Here is a 19356-nt window from a genome sequence, read left to right as displayed (position 1 = left end):
TGTTCCTCCTACAGGGACATCAAAATTTAGCAGCTAGCTACACGCAAAAACCACCATCAGAAGAACCAAATATCAGGTGAGCAATCACAGTACCTGATTTTAACTTCATATTGCTGAAAGGGGCAATGAAAGAGAGCAGGAGAGACAGTCTTGAATTGCCAATGCTACCCCTCCCCCATTCCCCAGTAGCAGAGAATCTGCGTCCTGTCCTCGGAAGAGGGAGAGCACAGGAACTGAAGGACTTTACATTGAACTCAGTGAAGATGCCCTGTCACAGCAGAAAGCAAAACCGGGCTGTACCCAGCTGGCACTCCCCCATGGAGGGAGCATTTGAACTGGCCCTAGCCAGGGAGTGATCTCTCATCCCAGTGATCAGAGCTTGAGTTCTGGCAAGCCTTGCCACCACAGGCTGGAGTGCTCTGGGGTCCTACATAAACTTGAAAAGCAATCTGGGACACAAGGACTGCAATTCCTAGGCAACTATTAGTGCTGAGCTGGGCTCAGAGCCACAGAGCTAGGGTAGCATGTGACCTAGAGAGACACCTTCTGGGGTGGCTAAAGGAGTGCTTGTGCCTCTCCTCCTCCAACCCCAGGCAGTGCAGCTTGAAGCAATGAAAGTGTCTCCTTTCTTCTGCTAAAAGGGAGGAGAGCAAATAACTAAGAGGACTTTGTCTTGTATCTTGGATACCAGCTCAGTCACAGTAGTATAGGGCACCGGGTAGAGTCATGAGGCCTCCATTCCCGGACCTAGCTCCCAGACAACATTTCTAGACATACTCTGGGCCAAAAAGGAATTCACTGCCTTGAAGAGAAAGACGCAGTCCTGGCAGGATTTGTTACCTGCTGACTAAAGAGACCTTGGGCCCCAAAGAATGAATAGCAATACTCAGGTAAGATGCTATAGGCCTTGGGCTCTGAGATGTGCTGGCTTCAGTTGTCAGCCAGCACATTCCCAGCCACGGTGGCTATGGTGAAAGATTCCTTTTGTTTGAGAAAAGGAGGGGAAAATGTAAAGGGGACTCTGTCTTGAGCCTTAGGTACCAGCTTGGTCACAGTGAGGTAGAGCACCAAGCAGGGTAGTGGGGTCCTCAATTCCAGGCCTAGGCTCTTGGTCAACATTACTGGACATGCCTTGGGGCAGAGGGGAGCCCACTTCCCTGATGGGTGAGTCCCAGGCCTGACAGCATTCACCACAAGGTGACTGAAGATCCCTTGGACTTTAAGTGAACATTGGTATTGGCCTGGAAGAAACTGGTGCTAGTGGCCACGAGGAGAAGCTCTTCTGCCTGTGGAAAGGGAAGTTCCACTAGGAAGAAATTTGTCTTGTGGTTTGAGTGCCAACACAGCCACAGTAAAATAGAACACTGGGTAAATTTCTAAGGTTTTTTACTCCAATCCCCAACTCTCAGACAGCATCTCTGGACACACTCAGGGTCTGGGGGAACTCGCTGCTCTGAAGGAAGGGACATAAACTTGGCTGGTGTCACCATCTGCTGATTGTGGAGCCCTAGGGCCTTGAGTGAACATAGGTGGCAACCAGGTATTGGTTACAGCGGGTCCTGGGTGAGACCCAGTGCAGTGCTGGCTTTAGATCTGACCCAATTCAGTCCCAATGGTGGTGGCCCAGGGGTGGCTGTGTCTACCCATCCCCAGTTCCAGGTAGCTCAGCACAGCAGAAGAGACTGTTTGGGAGAAAGTAAGGGAAAAGAATAAGAGTCTCTGCCCAGTAATCCAGATAATTTTTCTGGATCTTATCCAAGACCACCAAGGTAGTAACTCTACAAGTGTGCAAGAACAACAGTGCTGTTTGGTTTGGGTCCTAAGTCTCTTCGAATTCCTGGAAAGCCTTCCCAGGAAAGATAGGCACAAATAAGCCCAGACTGCGAAGACTGCAATAATACCTAACTATTCAATACTCAGATACTGAAGAACACATAAAAGTACCAACATCTTCCTGAAAAATATGACCTCACCAAGTTAATTAAATAAGGCACCAGGGACCAATCCTGGAGAAACAGAGATATGAAGGAGAATTAATACCAATCCTACTCAAACAATTTCAAAAAATAGAGGAGAGACTACTGCTAAACTTATTCTATGAGGCCAGTATTATCCTTACAGCAAAAATAGATAAAAGCACATCAAACAAAGAAAACAACAGGCCAATATCTCTGATAAATTTTGATGCAAAAATCAACAAAATACTAGCAAACCGAATTCAGCAATACATTGAAAAGATCATTCATCATGACCAAGTGAGATTTAGCTTGGAGATGCAAGCATCATTCAACATATGAAAACCGATCAATGTGATACATTATATCAATAGAATAAAACACAAAAACTATATGAACATTTCAACTGATGTTGACAAATTATTTAGTAAAATTCAAGATTTCTGTATGATAAAAACTCTCAAAAACTGGGCATGGTGTAACATACCTCAACATAATAAAAACCATATATGACAGACCCACAGATAATATCACACGGAATGGGGAAATACTGAAGTTTTCCTCTAAGATTTGGAACATGACAAGGATGCCCACTTTCAAGACTGTTATTCAGTGTAGTATTGGAAGGCCTAGCTAGAGCAATAAGACAAGAGCAGTAAATAAAGGGCATCCAAATAGCAAGGGAGAAAAATTATCCTTGTTTGCAGATAATATGATCTTATATTTGGAAAAACCTAAAGACTCTACCAAAAAAAGCTATTAGAATTGATAAACGAATTCAGTAAAGTTGAAGGATACAAAATCAACATACAAAAATCAGTAGCATTTCTATATGCCAACAGTGAACAATCTGAAAAAGAAACCAAGAAGGTAATCTCATTTACAACAGGTACAAATGAAATACATAACCTAAGAATCAACCAAAGAAGTGAAAGATCTTCTACAATGAAAATTATAAAACACTGATGAAAGGAATTGAGGAGGACACCAGTAAATGGAAACATATTCCATATTTATGGATTGGAAGAGCTAATATTGTTAAAATGTTCATACTACCTAAAACAATCTACAGATTTTATGCAATCTCCATCAAAATACCAATGACATTCTTCATAGCAACAGAAAAACAATTGTAAAATTTATATGGAACCACAAAATACGCAGAATAGCCAAAGATATTCTGAGCAAAATAAACAAAACTGGAGGAATTACTTTATCTGACTTCAAATTATGCTACAGAGCTATAGCAACCAAAACAGCATGATATTGATATAAAAACAGACACATAGACCAATGGAACAGAATAGGGAACCCAGACACAAATCCCTGTATCTATGGTCAACTCATTTTTTACAAAGGTGCCAAGAACATACATTGGGAAAAGGACATTCAATAAATGGTGCTGGGAAAACTAGATATTCATATGCAGAAGAATGAAACTTGACTCCTCTCTCTTGCCAAACACAAAAATCAAATCAAAATTGAATAAAGACTTAAATCTAAGTCCCAAAATGAAGCTGCTACAAGAAAACTTAGGAGAAACTCTCCAGAACATTGGTCAGGGCAAAAATTTCTTGAGTAATACCCCACAAGCACAGGTGATCAAATAAAAAGTGAACAAATGGAATCACAAGTTAAAAAGTGTCTGCACAACAAAGGATGCAATCAACAAAGAGAAGAGACAATCCACAGAATGAGAGACAATTTTTCCAAACTACCCATCTAACAAAGGATTAACAACAAATGTAGAAAAGAGCTCAAACAAGTCTATAGAAGAACATCTAATAATCTGATTTAAAAATGGGCAAAAGATTTGAACAGCCATTTCTCAAAAGAAGACATACAGCATACCTGCTGAGTCCCAGGCTTGGCAACATGGAAGGAACTGGAGGTCATTATATTAACTGAAATAAGGCAGGCACACAAAGACTTTCTCTTTTTCTATTGATTGGTTTCAATTTCAGAGCCTGTTATTGGTCTATTCAGAGATTTGCCTCAATTTCAGAGCCTGTTATTGGTCTATTCAGAGATTCAACTTCCTAGTTTAGTCTTGGGAGGGTATATGTGTTCAGGAATTTATCCATTTCTTCTAGATTTTCTAGTTTATTTGTGTAGAGGTGTTTATAGTATTCTCTGATGGTAGTTTGTATTTCTGTGGGATTGGTGGTGATATTTCCTTTATCATTTTTTATTGCATCTATTTGATTCTTCTCTCTTTTCTTCCATATTAATCTTGCTAGTTGATCTTTTTGTTGATCTTTTCAAAAAACCAGCTCCTGGATTCATTGATTTTTTGAAGGATTTTTTATGTCTCTATCTCCTTCAGTTCTGCTCTGATCTTAGTTATTTCTTGACTTCTGCTAGCTTTTGAATGTGTTTGCTCTTGCTTCTCTAGTTCTTTTAATTGTGATGTTAGGGCGTCGATTTTAGAGTTTTCCTGCTTTCTCTTGTGGGCATTTAGTGCTATAAATTTCCCTCTACACCTGCTTTAAATGTGTCCCAGAGATTCTGGTATGTTGTGTCTTTGTTCTCATTGGTTTCAAAGAACATCTTTATTGCTGCCTTCATTTCGTTATGTACCCAGTAGTCATTCAGGAGCAGGTTGTCCAGTTTCCATGTAGTTGTGCAGTTTTGAGTGAGTTCCTTAATCCTGAGTTCTAATTTGATTGCACTGTGGTCTGAGAGACAGTTTGTTGTGTTTTCTGTTCTTTTACATTTGCTGAGGAGTGCTTTACTTCCAATTATGTGGTCAATTTTAGAATAAGTGTGATGTGGTGCTGAGAAGAATGTATATTCTGTTGATTTGGGGTGGAGAGTTCTGTAGATGTCTATCAGGTCTGCTTGGTGCAGAGCTGAGTTCAATTCCTGGATATCCTCGTTAACCTTCTGTCTCATTGATCTGTCTAATATTGACAGTGGGGTGTTAAAGTCTCCCATTATTATTGTGTGGGAGTCTAAGTCTCTTTGTAGGTCTCTAAGGACTTGTTTTATGAATCTGCTTGTTCCTGTATTGGGTGCATATATATTTAAGATAGGTAGCTCTTCTTGTTGAATTGATCCCTTTACCATTGTGTAATGGCCTTCCATGTCTCTTTTGATCTTTGTTGGTTTAAAGTCTGTTTTATCAGAGACTAGGATTGCAAGCCCTACTTCTTTTTGCTTTCTATTTGCTTGGTGGATCTTCCTCCATCCCTTTATTTTTAGCTGATGTGTGTCTCTGCACATGAGATGGGTCTCCTGAATACAGCACACTGATGGGTCTTGACTCTTTATCCAGTTTGCCAATCTGTGTCTTTTAATTGGGGCATTTAGCCCATTTACATTTAAGGTTAATAATGTTATGTGTGAATTTGATCTTGTCATTATGATGTTTGCTGGTTATTTTGCCTGTTATCTGATGCAGTTTCTTCATAGCATCAGTGGTCTTTACAATTTGGCAGTTTTTGCATTGGCTGGTACCGGTTGTTGTGAAAGGCCAATTTTTATAGAAATTTCTTGGAGAAGGAATGAGGGTGCTTAGAGACTAGACATTTGGTAATTCCACAAAGAGGGGAAAATCAGGTTATATACATTAGGGATCAGCTGATCTTTTAGGAATCATGAAGAAAAGTTGATGAGAGTCCCACGTAAAGGTATAGCTCATCTGTGATTAAAAAATTCGATTGTCATTTCTCATTCTGGCCTAACATGGAAGCTATAAGGAGCTGCTGTTGTGTTGCTCTGGGTAACAACCCACGTTTGATGTTTTCTAGCCAAGTTCAGACCAAATGAACTTCAGGACAATTGGCCCATTAATCAACAGGATGCCTCATGATTATTAGATGTCATTCGGCTCTCTACTTTCACACAAAACCCTATTATTAGATTATTTCTATCAGAGACCTACAGGCACAAAGCCAGCTGTAGCCAACCTAAATATCTGCATTATTGCAAGAGGCTATTTTGTAAAGGATATAAGTCAGTGAGAACTAAAACTTGCTGAGGTATGGGGGGATGAAAGTGGAAATTCAGGTAATGGTACAATCTTAGCTGTAGCAACTAGTTCTATTGCCATTGCCCTAGCTTATGAATGGTCTTTCCTATATGCAGTTCTCCCAAAGATTACTTTGAAGGGCCCCACTTGGTGGAAGTCCCAAGAACAGCCTTGAAACCCAGGGACTCAGATATGGGCAACAAGCCTTCCTCTGAAGACAAGATGTTATGTTAGTTCACAGGACTTGACTTTCAGATAAGTTGTTTACAGATCTAGTTAGAAGCCTCATTTTATATTTTCCTTTTTCTGGCCTCATAAGAAAGACTTCAAAGACCTTCACTAGCCTTGACCACTGCTAACTCTGAATTTTAGGGTCACAAGACACTCTTGGTAAAAGATGAGAAGAAGGAGGCTGAAAGAGTCAGGAGTCCTTTAAGCTTTGCTTCATTTCAGTGATAGGTAATATCAGAGACCCTTTGAAAAGGCTTTGAGCGGGACCCTTTGAAAAGGCTTTGAGTGGTTGAAGTGCCATCCTGTTGGTTCTGGGTGGTTACTTAGGAACAGTGGGAAGTTTTAGAGAAGTGGTCTTATGAATGTGTATGCAAGACTCTCTGATATTCTGCATGTCTCCTTCCCTAAGGGGGCCATCTACACTGGATTACCACAGGCCTTACTCATTTGTCCACTGGATTTACAGGAGAAATAATAAAATATCTTAGCATATACCTAACCCCTAGAAGCAACTCAAAGCTCCCTCTCTCCCTCCACAAGAAAAAAGTACTGAAGGGCCAGAAAGAAGGTGGTATAACATAGGAGGCTAAAAGTAAGGGCTCCTATGCAAATGGTAACCAAAAGGGAGTATGGGTTGCTATACTACTATCAGACAAAACAGACTTTAATAAAAAATTGTTACAAAACACAAAGAAGAACATTATATAATGACAAAAGGGCAATTCACCAAGAAGTTATAGCAATTATAAATATTCATGCACCAAACCCCAGAGCTTCTAAATATGTAAAACAAACTTTGATAGAATTGAAGGGAGAAATAGACAATACCAAAATAACAGTAGAAAATGTCAATACCTCACCGTTTCAACAATGAATGGAACAACCAGACAGAAGATCAATAAGAAACAAGGACTTAATAACACTATAGGCCAATTGGAACTAACAGACATACACAGAACAGTTTCTCCAACAGCAGCAGAATTTACATTCTTCTCAAGTGTATATGGAACATTCTCCAGGATAGACTACATGTTATGCTGCAAAATAAGTCTTAACAAATTCAAAAAGATCGAAATTATGAAAGCATAAAGCATGTCTTCTGATCACAATGCAATGAAGGCAGAAATCAATAGCAGTAGAAAAAATCCACAAATATGTGAAAATTAAACAAACCACTCAAACAACCAATGGGTCAAAGAAGTCACAAGGGAAATTAGAAAAGATTTTGAGACAAAACGAGATTTTTTTTTCTGTTTTGAAAACAAAAACACAAATACAAAATAGTATGGGATACAGCAAAAATAGTGTTAAGAGAGAAGTTTATAGAAAGAGGCAGATATCAAATCAACAATTTAGCTTTATATCTCAAGAAATTAGAAAAAAAAATGAACAAAACCCAAAGCTAGTGGAAGAAAAGAAATAATAATTAGAGCAGAGATAAATAAAATGGAGAATAGAAAACATGAAAACAATCAAGAGTTTTTTTAAAAAAAGATAAAATTGACAAACTGTTAGCTAGATTAACCAAGAAAAAGAGAAAGAAGACTCAAATAACTAAAATCAGAAATGAAAGAGGCAACATTATAGGTGATGCCACAGAAATACAAAGAGATTTTAAGAGAATACTATGAATGATTGTACACCAACAAATTGGATAACCTATAAATGAATCAAGTTCTAAAAACACACAACCTAGCATAACTGAATCATGAAGAAAGAGAAAATCCAAATAGACAAATAACAAGTAAGGTGATTAAATTAATAATTAAAAACCTCCCAACAAATAAAAATCCAGAACCAGATGGCTTCACTGGAGAATTCTACCAAATATTTAAAGAGGAATTAGTGCCAATATTCCTGAAACTTTTTCCAAAAATTGAAGAGAAGGAAACACTTCCAAATTCATTCTATAAGTACAGCATTACACTGATATCTAAGCCAGACAGACACTACAAGAAAACTACAGATAAATATCTCTGATGAATATTGATACAAGAATTCTCAACAAAACACCAGTGAACTGAGTTCAACAGAACATTAAAAGAATTATACATTATGACCAAGTGGGATTTGTTCCTGGAATGCAAGAATGAGTCAATATGTGAAAATTAATCAATGTAATACATGGCATTAACATTATGAAGGATAAAAACCACATGATCATCTCAATTGAGATTATAGAAAAAGCATTTGACAAGATGAAATAACCTTTCATGATAAAAACACTCAGCAAACTAGAAATGAAAGAAAATGCCTCAACATAAAAAAGGCCATATAAGAAAAGCCCACACTAATGTCAGCCTCACTGATATGATTAAAACTTTTCCTTTACTATCAGGAACAAGACAAGGAAACCTATTCTTACCACTCTCTCACCACTATTATTCAACATAGTTTTAGAAATCCTAGCCAGAGAAATTATGTGAGAAAAAGAAATTTAAAAAATCCAAATTGAAAAGAAAGAAGTAAAATTATTATTCTTCACAGAAAACATGATCTTATATATAGAAAATCCTAAATACTCCACAAAGAACTGGTAAAACTCATAAAGGAATTCTGCAAAATTGCAGGATACAAAATCAACACACAGAAATAAATGGTATTTCTACACACTAACAATGAACAATCTGAAAATGAAATTAAGAAGCAATTTCATTTACAACAGCACCAAATACTTAGGAGTAAACCTAACCAAGGAGATGAAAGACTTTTACACTGAAAACTACAAAATGTTGCTTAAATAAATTAAGACATAAATAAATGGAAAGATATCCTGTGTTCATGGATTAAATGACAATATTGTTAAGATATCCATAATAATGCAATCTACAGATTCAATACAATCCCTATCAAAATCCCAATGGGATATTTTGCAGAAATAGAAAAATCCATCCTAAAATTTACATTGAATCTCAAGCCTAAAGAGCCAAAACAATTTTGAAAAAGAAAAACAAATTGAAAGATTCACAATTCCTGGTTTCAAAACATATTACAAAAATACAGTAATCAAAACAGTATGGTACTGGCATAAAGACAGACATATAGACCAATGGAATGGAATAGACAGCCCAGAAATAAATTCTCATGTATATGATGAAATAATCCTCAAGGTTGCAAAGACATCCCCCTCAAGTGGGGGAAGAAACAGTCTCTCCAAAAAATGGTGCTAGGAAAATTGGGTATTCACATGTGAAAGAGTAGAGTGGGAACCTTGTCTTATACAATACAGCATACAAAAATTGACTCAAAGTGTATTAAATTCCTAAACATAAAACCCAATACTATAAAACTCCTAGAATACATTAGACCTGAGAATAATTTTTGTGGATATGACAACAAAAGCACAGGTGACAAAAACGAAAATAGACAAATGGGACTGCATCAAACTGATGAACATTTTTCATCAAAGGTTGAAAGGGCAATCTATGGAATGGAAGAATATATTTGCAAATCACATACCTGATAAAGGGTAATATCCAAAGTATAAAGAAGTTCTACAATTCAACAACAAAAAGCCAAATCACCAGATTAAAAGATGGGCAAAAGACTTAAATAGACATTTCTCCAAAGATGATATACAACTGGCCAAGAAGCATATGAAAAGATGCTTGACATCACTAATCATCAGAGGAATGCAAATGAAAACATAATGATATTAGCCCACTCCTAATGGGATGGCTACTATTAAAAAAACAAAACAAAACAAAACAGAAAATAAACTGTGTCAGCAAGAATGTGGAGTAATTGCAACCTTTCTGCATTGTGGTTGGGATTGTAAATGGTGCAACCACTATGAGAAACAGTATGATGCCTCCCCCCCAAATTAAAAATAGATCTACCATATGAATCAACAATCCCACTTCTGGGTATATATCTAAAAAAATGGAAAGCAGTGTCTCAAATAGATATACGCACACTCTTGTTCACAGCAGCACTATTTTCACAATAGCAAAGAGGCAGAAGCAACCCAAATGCCCATAGATGGATGAGTGGATAAGCAAAATGAATGGAAACAAAATATAAATGTATTACATATAAAATTTGTGTATACATATTTACATATACATTTTTTATATATGTGTGTGTCTATACACACACCACACAATGGAATATCATTCAGCTTTAAAAAAGAAAAAAATGCTAACATATCCTACAACACCAACGAACCTTGAGGACATTATGCTAAGTGAAATAAGCCAATCACAAAAAGACAAATACCATAAGGTGGTAAAATGTGTGTCGTGTATTTTTACCAAAATTTTAAAAAGTTAAGAAAAAAAGTAAGGGTCCCGTGGTATGAAATGGACCTCAGTGTCAGTATTTTTATAAGCTGAGCGATCTAGGATAAGTTTGTTCTTGTAAATATGTTTTGGTTTTCCCAATCATAAAAAGGGGATGATAAAATACTACGTATTACTCAGGCTTGTTGTCAGGATCAAACAAGATAATGTATGTAAAAGTGCTTACTACAGCACTTACTAGATAGTAAATGGTTAGTATCTCTTAGCTATGATTGCTAGCTAAGACAACTTTAGGCTACAATTCCAGAATAATGGTTTTGAGCTTCCTCTCATAACCTCACAGAATAGGAGTACTCCTGGGGGTCAGAAGAGACAAAGTAGTATGATGTGATGCTGAAGAACAAGTTAAGATGGACAGAACTTCTATGCCAGTTCTGATTATCTCTGAAATCTTAAGCAGGGTTTTGAACCACCTCTGCCACAGTTTCCTCAGCTATTAAATTGGGGATATAAATGTGTAAGATAATCACTAGATTGTTGTATGACTCAAATGATATAACCTATGTAAAATCACCTAGCATAATGCCTGGCACACAGTAAGCATTTAATAAAATGTAGTTAATGTTAACCAAAGTGATCCTTGGGCCACCGTTCTGGAGAGAACTGATGTGATGTAGGGAGCCATTAAACAAACCTCCATGTCTTTGTGGCAAGAAGGATATCCTCTCCCTATTGTAGCCTCTCTCCATTGCTTCTTTGATTACTTTTTGATTCTTTTGATTACTCTCCATTTTTGATTCTTTTGATTACTCTCCATTGCTTCTTTTGATTACTCTAGACACACTTTTTGTGTCCAGAGTGTTTGGAGTGGGGAGTTGGGAGGACATTCCCAGCATTTATAGGACTAGGGAGGGTACTAGGACTACCTTTACTCTAGAAACAGGGACAAATATTCTTTTTCTCCCTGAGTTGTTATAGGGTTCTTTGTTCCTTTCTTTTGGAGTGCTAATTTCTAGAAGGAAAGAAAAGGCCTTTTGCCTAGCTCAAGGAAGTTAAGGAAGCTGCTAAGCCTATACTTAGCGTGATGAGACTTAGACCTTCATGGGGCCATAGGAGGATGACATCCTTAGGAAATTTCCATTTCTGCCCCTTCTGTCACTTTCCCTCTTGCTTACTATTTTCCTATCACATTAGCCTGGTTTTTGAAAATGCATAACAGCTTTATTGAGATATATTTCACAAACTGTACAATTCACCTAATTAAAATGGTTTTTAGTATGACCACAGAGTTGTGCAACCATCACCATTTTCTAGTTTTAGAGTATTTTTATTGCCCTGAAAGAAACTCTGTAAATGTTTTTAGTTTTTATTTTATTTTTTATTTTTTCATGAAATCCTCTGGTGTTGAAACTGATTTTAATTTCTTTTTCTTTTTATTTTTTTCACGATATTTTAAATTATTTTTCTTTTTATTTTTTCATGGTGATTTATTTTTCTTTTTTTTCACGATGTGTAAATGTTGAGCAATCTCTTCTGTGGGAGACCAGAATATACTACCCTCAAATATGCCTCTTTGGCATAAGGATTGTCTTAAGCTGAAGGCAACTGAGAAAAAGCAGATGTAGGAAAGCTCTCTGCCCTCCCTCTTTTTGTCTAAAAACAGAATATAAATTTACAAAGACAAAGATACACCACCTCTCCTTTCTACCAGGGAGAACAAAGGCTAACCACTGAAGAAAACTTTAGATTCTCATAAGCCTTGAGATGGCAACACAGAAATCTACATTAACAAGCTTTACTAACAAGCTTTACTAACAAGCTTTTATCTGCCATTATTTACCTTCCCACAAGTTATCACCCCTAGAGACTCACAGTCCTCTTTCTTTGTCTTGTCACTTCTCTAAAAACTGACTGTTGTTTGTTGATGGTGCTACATAAGGTGGACTTCAAAGCCACATTTTTGAGAATTACTAATTCCCTGGGTATCTTCCATATGTATGTTTTATATATTATATATAACATATAAGTAATTATATATTATGTATAATATATAACATATATAATCTTATATAATATATAATATATAAGTACATACAATTATATAAACATAAAATAAATATTATATATAACATATAAAAATTATGTTATATAATATATAACATGTATATAGAATGTATTATATATTCATATTTATATAAGTATATAATACATTATATATACATATATAATATAATATGCATTTATATTTATATATTTATGGAAATATATTTATATAGTCATAGAAATATATTTATATTTATATATTTATATAAACACATTATATTATATGTGTCTATATAATATGTATGTATAATATGCATAATATAAATACATATTATATATATATAGTAATAAACTTCCTTTTGCTTTTCTCTTGTTAATCTGCCTCTGCCTTTTATTATAGGGATCTGCTTTAACTGGAATTTATGAAAGTTGAAAAAAAATGATTCTTCCTTCCCTACACTGTCCATTCTCCCTTCCCCCAGGCCCTGGCAACCAATAATCTATTTTTTTATCCCTATAGATTTGCTTGTTCTGGACATTTCATATAAAATAAATCATACAATATGTGGCCTGTTGTGTCTAGCTTATTTCACTTAGCATAATGTTTTCAAGGTTCATTCATGTTGTAGTATCTATCAGTACTTCCTTCTTTTATGGCTGAATAATATGCCATTGTATATAATGGACACATTTCATCTATTCACTGGTTAGTGAACATTTGAGCTATTTCTATTTTTTTCGCCACTGTGAAACTATAAACACTGTGAATACTCATAGCTACTATGAATATTTATGCTCAAGTTTTTGCCTGAGTACCTGGCTTTGATTTTGGAGTGTGTATACCTAGAAGTAGACTTGCTGGGTCACATAGTAACTCTGTGTTGACTTTTTTGAGGAATTGCCAAGCTGTTTTTCACAGCAGCTGCATGATTTTGCACCTCTACCAGAAAAGTACAAGGGTTCCAAATTCTCTACTCCCTCCCAACACTTATTTTCTGTTTTTAAAATTGTTGTTATTATAGTTACCCTAGTGGGTCTAAAGTGGTATCTCATTTTTTTTAAGTATGATACTGTTTATTTAACTTAAAAAAACATTTCAGCATTCTAAACATAGGAAAAAATAACAGAACATTGCAAATCGTATTTAAGTACAGAAGGTTCTTGAACTTTCATTGATCCAGTGGCTCTTTATTTTGCTAGCAATTAAGAATTCCAGAGTTTGTTTAAAAACAGTTTTAAAACTATCACACTTCACTAAAAACAAAAAACCGAACACTTCTCATGCCAGCTGAACCCCCTTTGTCCACAGCTAAGAATGGCAGCAGAATGCTATGTCACTATACACAGAAACAAGACCACCTGAAGCTAAATGGATGCCCATGCAGAGTCAACAGGTGGAGCCTCACAGCAGCACACCCTGAGCTACAGCCTCTCCAAAAGGCGTCTTCCCCCACAGCCTCAATGCCAAGCAAGGAGCATGAAGAATTTGTCGGGGTTGTTTTTTCTTTTTTACAAATTATAGATATATGCAGTTGATAACTCAGCATTTCTAGCCAATAACCATAGACTTAATACCACCTTAAAAATAAAAAAACTGCCAGAAACATCTTTAAATGCCTTGTCACTCCACCTGCAATGTACACAGAGTAGGGAGAATACCAGAGTGACTTTTCATTTTTAAAATGTTTGAAATATGTACAACTTTGATACAGTTTCAGGATGCTCTGGACACCCAACCACTTCATGTAAACCACTGACAATTTCTAGAGCACTTCGAGAGACTACAATATGATCATAATCAAATTTTGTAATTAAACTTAATGAGGGCAACAGACGCTTCTCAAATAAGAGATATGTCAATTATGACACTCCCCTACTCTAAGGCATTCATAAGATGACAGATAAACAGTTTTTTTATTCCCCCTCCTCCTTCTTCTCTTCCTCCTCCTCTTCTTCCTCCTCGTCTTCTTTGTCTTTCTCTTTCACCTTTTTCCAGGCAATTTTAGTGGGACCCTTTGCACTATCAAACTTTCCTTTAGACTTATAGTCGGCAACATCCTTCTCATACTTCTCCTTCAGGTCTGCTGCCTTAGTGATGTAAGGCTGCTTTTCCCTGTCACTATAGTTAATCCACATCTCACCCAGCTTTTTTGCCATGTCTCCAATAGAGATGCCAGGATTTGTGGATTTGATCTTGGGGCGGAATTCTGAACAGAACAGGAAGAATCCAGACAGTGGCCTTTTGAGGGCATTAGGGTCCTTCTTCTTGCCTCCCTCAACTGGTCCATTATCCTTCATTTCCTGATCATAGTGTACTTTATCCACCTTTGCCATTTCATCAGATTTGGTCTTCTCTTTCCCAGACATGGTCTTCCACTTCTCAGAGCACTTCTTGGAAAATTCTACAAAATTGACAGGGACCTCTGAGTTTTTCTTCTTATGTTCTTCTCTGCATGTCTGCGCAAAGAAGGCATAAGCAGACATCTTGCCCTTTGGTTTCTTGTGGTCACCTTCAGCCATCCTGACTGTATTGTTCCCTAGTCCATCTCATGTGATTCTATTTGTATTATCCTAATGACTAATAATTTTGAGCATCCTCTCATGTAGTTATTGACCTTTTGCATATATTCTTTGTAGAAATATCTACTCCAGTCTTTGGGGTGTCTTAAAATTAGGTTGCCTTCATGTCCTTTATATATTCTAGATACTAGGCCCTTATCAGATATATGATTTGAAAACATTCCCCCCCCCATGTGGGTTATCTTTTCACTCTCTTGATAGTGTCCTTTGATACACAGAAGCTTTTAATTTTGAAGTGCAATTTATCTTTTTTTCTTTTGTTGATTGTGCTTTTGGTGTCATATCTAAAACACATTGCCTGATTCAAGGTCACAATGATTTATACCTATGTATGCTATGAGGTTTATGATTTTAGCTCTTATATTGAATTCTTTGATACATTTTAAATTAATTTCTGTATATGGTGTGAGATGAGGTAGAAGTTCAACTTTATTCTTTTGCACATAAATATACAGTTGTCCTTAACCTGCTTTTTGTTCCTTAAACGCGTTGATCATTTGTATAACTTGAGGTTTCCTTATTTGCTGTTTCCTTTGCTTGGAATTTTCTTACCTCTCTTCCTTGTAGGGCTGGCTTCTGACTTTTTAGGTCTCATGTGAAATATCACCTTATCAGAGGGTCCTAACTACCCCATCTAATCTAAAGTTGTCCTTATTCCCACTCCAACACTCTATCGTATCACCAAATTTTATTTTTGTTTTAAAACTTATCTCTCTACTTCATTAATGTTCACTTGTTTTATTGGCTGTCTTTCCTACTAATATGTGAGCTCTGCGAGAGCAAGAATCTTGTCTGTCCTGTTATCATTGTCTCTCCAGTCTCTGACACATAATAGGTGGTCAACAAATTATTATAGAATGAATGTAGTGGTCCCACAAGTAGTAGTAATACTAATAACAATTACCTCAAAATTATTTTGCTACTTAATGATTTGTTCCCATAGTATAATGATAATTTTTAAAATTTTTTAAACTTTTTCCCTAGGTAGAAGAATTAAGTCCTGAGAAGGGTGAAAGTGATAGCCCAAGGTGAAAGAGAGAATCTTTGATTTGTGGAGCAATTCTCACAGCAATAATTTAGCTTGTGGTATCCCACAAGAGTAAAGGGAGAAAGACACAAGAGACACATGGTTTGAAGCTACTCAAGGCCAAATTCAAGGTGCTTGGACCTGCTTCCAGCCTCCCTGTATTTCCTCAAAGTTTGTCTAAATTCAAGAAAGAAAACCAGGTGGTACCAGAGTTGATGGCTCTTTGCCAAGCACAGCAAGTATCAGCCATTGAGTTGCCCCTTAGAACTCATTAAAAATGAAAAAGAATGATTAAGGAAGCTGGAAATACTGTTTCATTTCTGAGTAAGATTGGTTTCTCACAGCTCATCCCTAGTTACCACCGGACAATAGTTGGTCGATACAGCACTTAAAGCTGGAAGGGTGTGTAACCACTTTGCCCCCAGTCCCCACATCCTTCCTGAGCCACTTCTTCCTGAGCCACCTCTTGTCCTTGAGAAGCTGTGGTATGTGGGAAACAGGGTGGTTGGAGGAGGTCTGACCAATCTTTGTCTCCTTCACAAGTCCTTGTTTCTTTACCTATCCCTTAAGTGTGAGTGTTTCTCAGGGTTGCTCCTGTCCCTGGCCCTCGTATTTGACAAATACCTTTGTTCTATCATCTACCCTTAGGCTTGTATTTTCCACACATGAACTTTCAGCCTGGAACTTTCCCCTGAGCCCTAGACCCATATAACTATGTTTATTGTACATCTCCACTGGGATGTACAGAGATGCTTTGAACCTAATAGCCAAGCTGATCTCAATAATTTACTGATCCTCACTGTCCACTACCAGGGAGAAAGAGTGTGGAGAGGTGGGGATACTGCTGTGTGCCTGTGTTCTTATTTTAATGGAGGATATATCTATGCACCGATTTTCCCAAAGCAGAAATTTAGGATTCATAAAATATTTCTCCCTTTCCCTTACACCCTTTTGGACCCTGCCTTCTGTCCTCATCCAGCCTTTCTTCTTTCTCCAGGTTTTTTTTTTTTCCTGAATCTGTTACTCAACAGACCTAAGAGCTCTGTGGCTTTGGAAAAGTCATTTAACTTTTCTAAGCTTCAGTTTCCTGCTCTGAAAATGGGGGTAATGTTTATTTCATAAGTTTATTGTGAGGATCAACTTTACTATTCAAATTTTAGGAATCATTACTCATTAAAAGGCAAGGCCTGCTTGCAAGGATTAGGCAATGTTTGCCTGTAATTCCCAGCAAATATTCTTAATGACAGCCTCCTGGGCAGATCTTCTAAATAGAAGGCATGTTAGAATCCACCAATGTGCCTATGATTTCCCCAGAGATCAGAATTACATACCAAGAAGTGATGAAACGAAGTTGTTTGGCTGTCAATTGCTTTACTCATTGCTGCCAAGAAAACATGGTTTATATTGCAGGTCACTAGGCAAATGCCCAAATGTGCTCTGGGGTGGTCGTAAGCCAGCACCCAAATACTTAGCCAGAGAACAAAGCTGAGGTTTATAGAGTAGGGCTTTTCTTATTGTATCATCTTTGCTTCCTGCAGCTGTTGCTTCATGGGATTTGGTGGGCAAGTAGTCTAGTTTGTAGAACTGCCTCCGCTGGCCAGCCACTGGCCCTATCAGATTACCCCTGTAGAAAAGGTTGCTATGTATTTTCTGAGCTCTGTGTCTCATTTCCTGAGAATTTTTTGGGGGGTGGGGGAGGCTATCTTGTAGCCTTCACTTTTCCTTCAGCCTCTAAGCCAGCACTGAAATGGCAGAAGACATGTTCATCCTTTTAGCTGTTTTGATGTCCTTCTGTGGTGTGGTTGCCCAGGTTTTTTGGAGCAGCCTGGATGGCTATACTATTCAGCAAAGCCAGGAAACTATTGTCATGCTGTAATAACCAATGAGATGCCTAGAAACCAAAGTCTTCGTGAATGAGGTCCCAAAATTGACAAAGCTCCGTGACTTGCTTTAGGAGACAGAGGCAAGAACAATAATTTCTTGGTTCTGGAATGCTGTTTCTCTTGTTTCACTGAATTTTCTAAAACTGAGTTTTAGAAAAAATTCTCCATGAAATGAATTAGGGTGGTCTGGAAAATCAGCCATGCCACCAATGGCCACTCTTCCACATGATTTAGCTGACTGAGAAGAGAGGGATGTTTATGTTAGAAAGTCTTTGAAAGACACTGATGGCTTTGTGGTAAGAGAGGTGGGATGAGGAAGAATGACAGAGGAAATACTGTTGAGAAAGTTGGGAGAGGATTTGTTCTTTCAGCTCTCTGGACCATCATTTAGGACACTGCCTGAAGAGTAAAATTCTACTCAAATCTTCATTAACTGGACCATGAGAGAGTGGACTTTCTGTTCCTAAGCAAACCAATCCCATAATTAGTTCAGCATTGAGGTACTTTTAATACAGGGGCCCAAGGTATATAGAATTCTGGTATATAGGACTTTTTAAGAGTTTTGTATTTAAATGGGCAAAAACTGGAAGCATTCCCTTTGAAAACTGGCACAAGACAGGGATGCCCTCTCTCACCACTCCTATTCAGCGTAGTGTTGAAAGTTCTGGCTAGGGCAATCAGGCAGGAGAAAGAAATAAAGGGTATCCAATTAGGAAAAGAGGAAGTCAAATTGTCCCTGTTTGCAGACGACATGACTGTATATTTTAAAAACCCCATCGTCTCAGCCCAAAGTCTCCTTAAGCTGATAAGCAACTTCAGCAAAGTCTCAGGATACAAAATCAATGTACAAAAATCACAAGCATTCCTATACACCAATAACAGACAGAGAGCCAAATCATGAGTGAACTCCCATTCACAATTGCTTCAAACAGAATACAATATCTAGGAATCCAACTTACAAAGGATGTGAAGGACCTCTTCAAGGAGAACTACAAACCACTGCTCAGCGAAATAAAAGATGACACAAACAAATGGAAGAACATTCCATGCTCATGGATAGGAAGAATGAACAATGTGAAAATGGCCATACTGCCCAAGGTAATTTATAGATTCAGTGCCATCCCCATCAAGCTACCAATGACTTTCCTCACAGAATTGGAAAAAACTACTTTAAAGTTCATATGGAACCAAAAAAGAGCCTGCATTGCCAAAACAATCCTAAGCCAAAAGAACAAAGCTGGAAGCATCACACTACCTGACTTCAAATTATACTACAAGGCTACAGTAACCAAAACAGCATGGAACTTTTACCAAAACAGAGATATAGACCAATGGAACAGAATAGAGCCCCCAGAAATAATACCACCCGTCTACAACCATCTGATCTTTGACAAACCTGAGAAAAACAAGCAATGGGGAAAGG

General features: G+C 37.3%; 1 protein-coding gene across 1 annotated transcript; it reads right to left on the bottom strand.

Moving 5' to 3' along the window:
• Positions 1 to 14357: 14357 nt before the first annotated feature.
• LOC101150009 (high mobility group protein B3-like) lies at positions 14358 to 14963 on the bottom strand. Its single transcript, XM_055375818.1, has one exon. The coding sequence runs from the start codon at positions 14961 to 14963 to the stop codon at positions 14358 to 14360; it is 606 nt and encodes a 201-aa protein (XP_055231793.1).
• Between the last annotated feature and the right edge of the window lie 4393 nt (positions 14964 to 19356).

The sequence above is a fragment of the Gorilla gorilla genome, chromosome X, assembly GCF_029281585.2.
Source record: "Gorilla gorilla gorilla isolate KB3781 chromosome X, NHGRI_mGorGor1-v2.1_pri, whole genome shotgun sequence".
NCBI classification, from domain to species: domain Eukaryota; kingdom Metazoa; phylum Chordata; class Mammalia; order Primates; family Hominidae; genus Gorilla; species Gorilla gorilla.
This window is presented reverse-complemented; position numbering and strand designations above follow the sequence as displayed.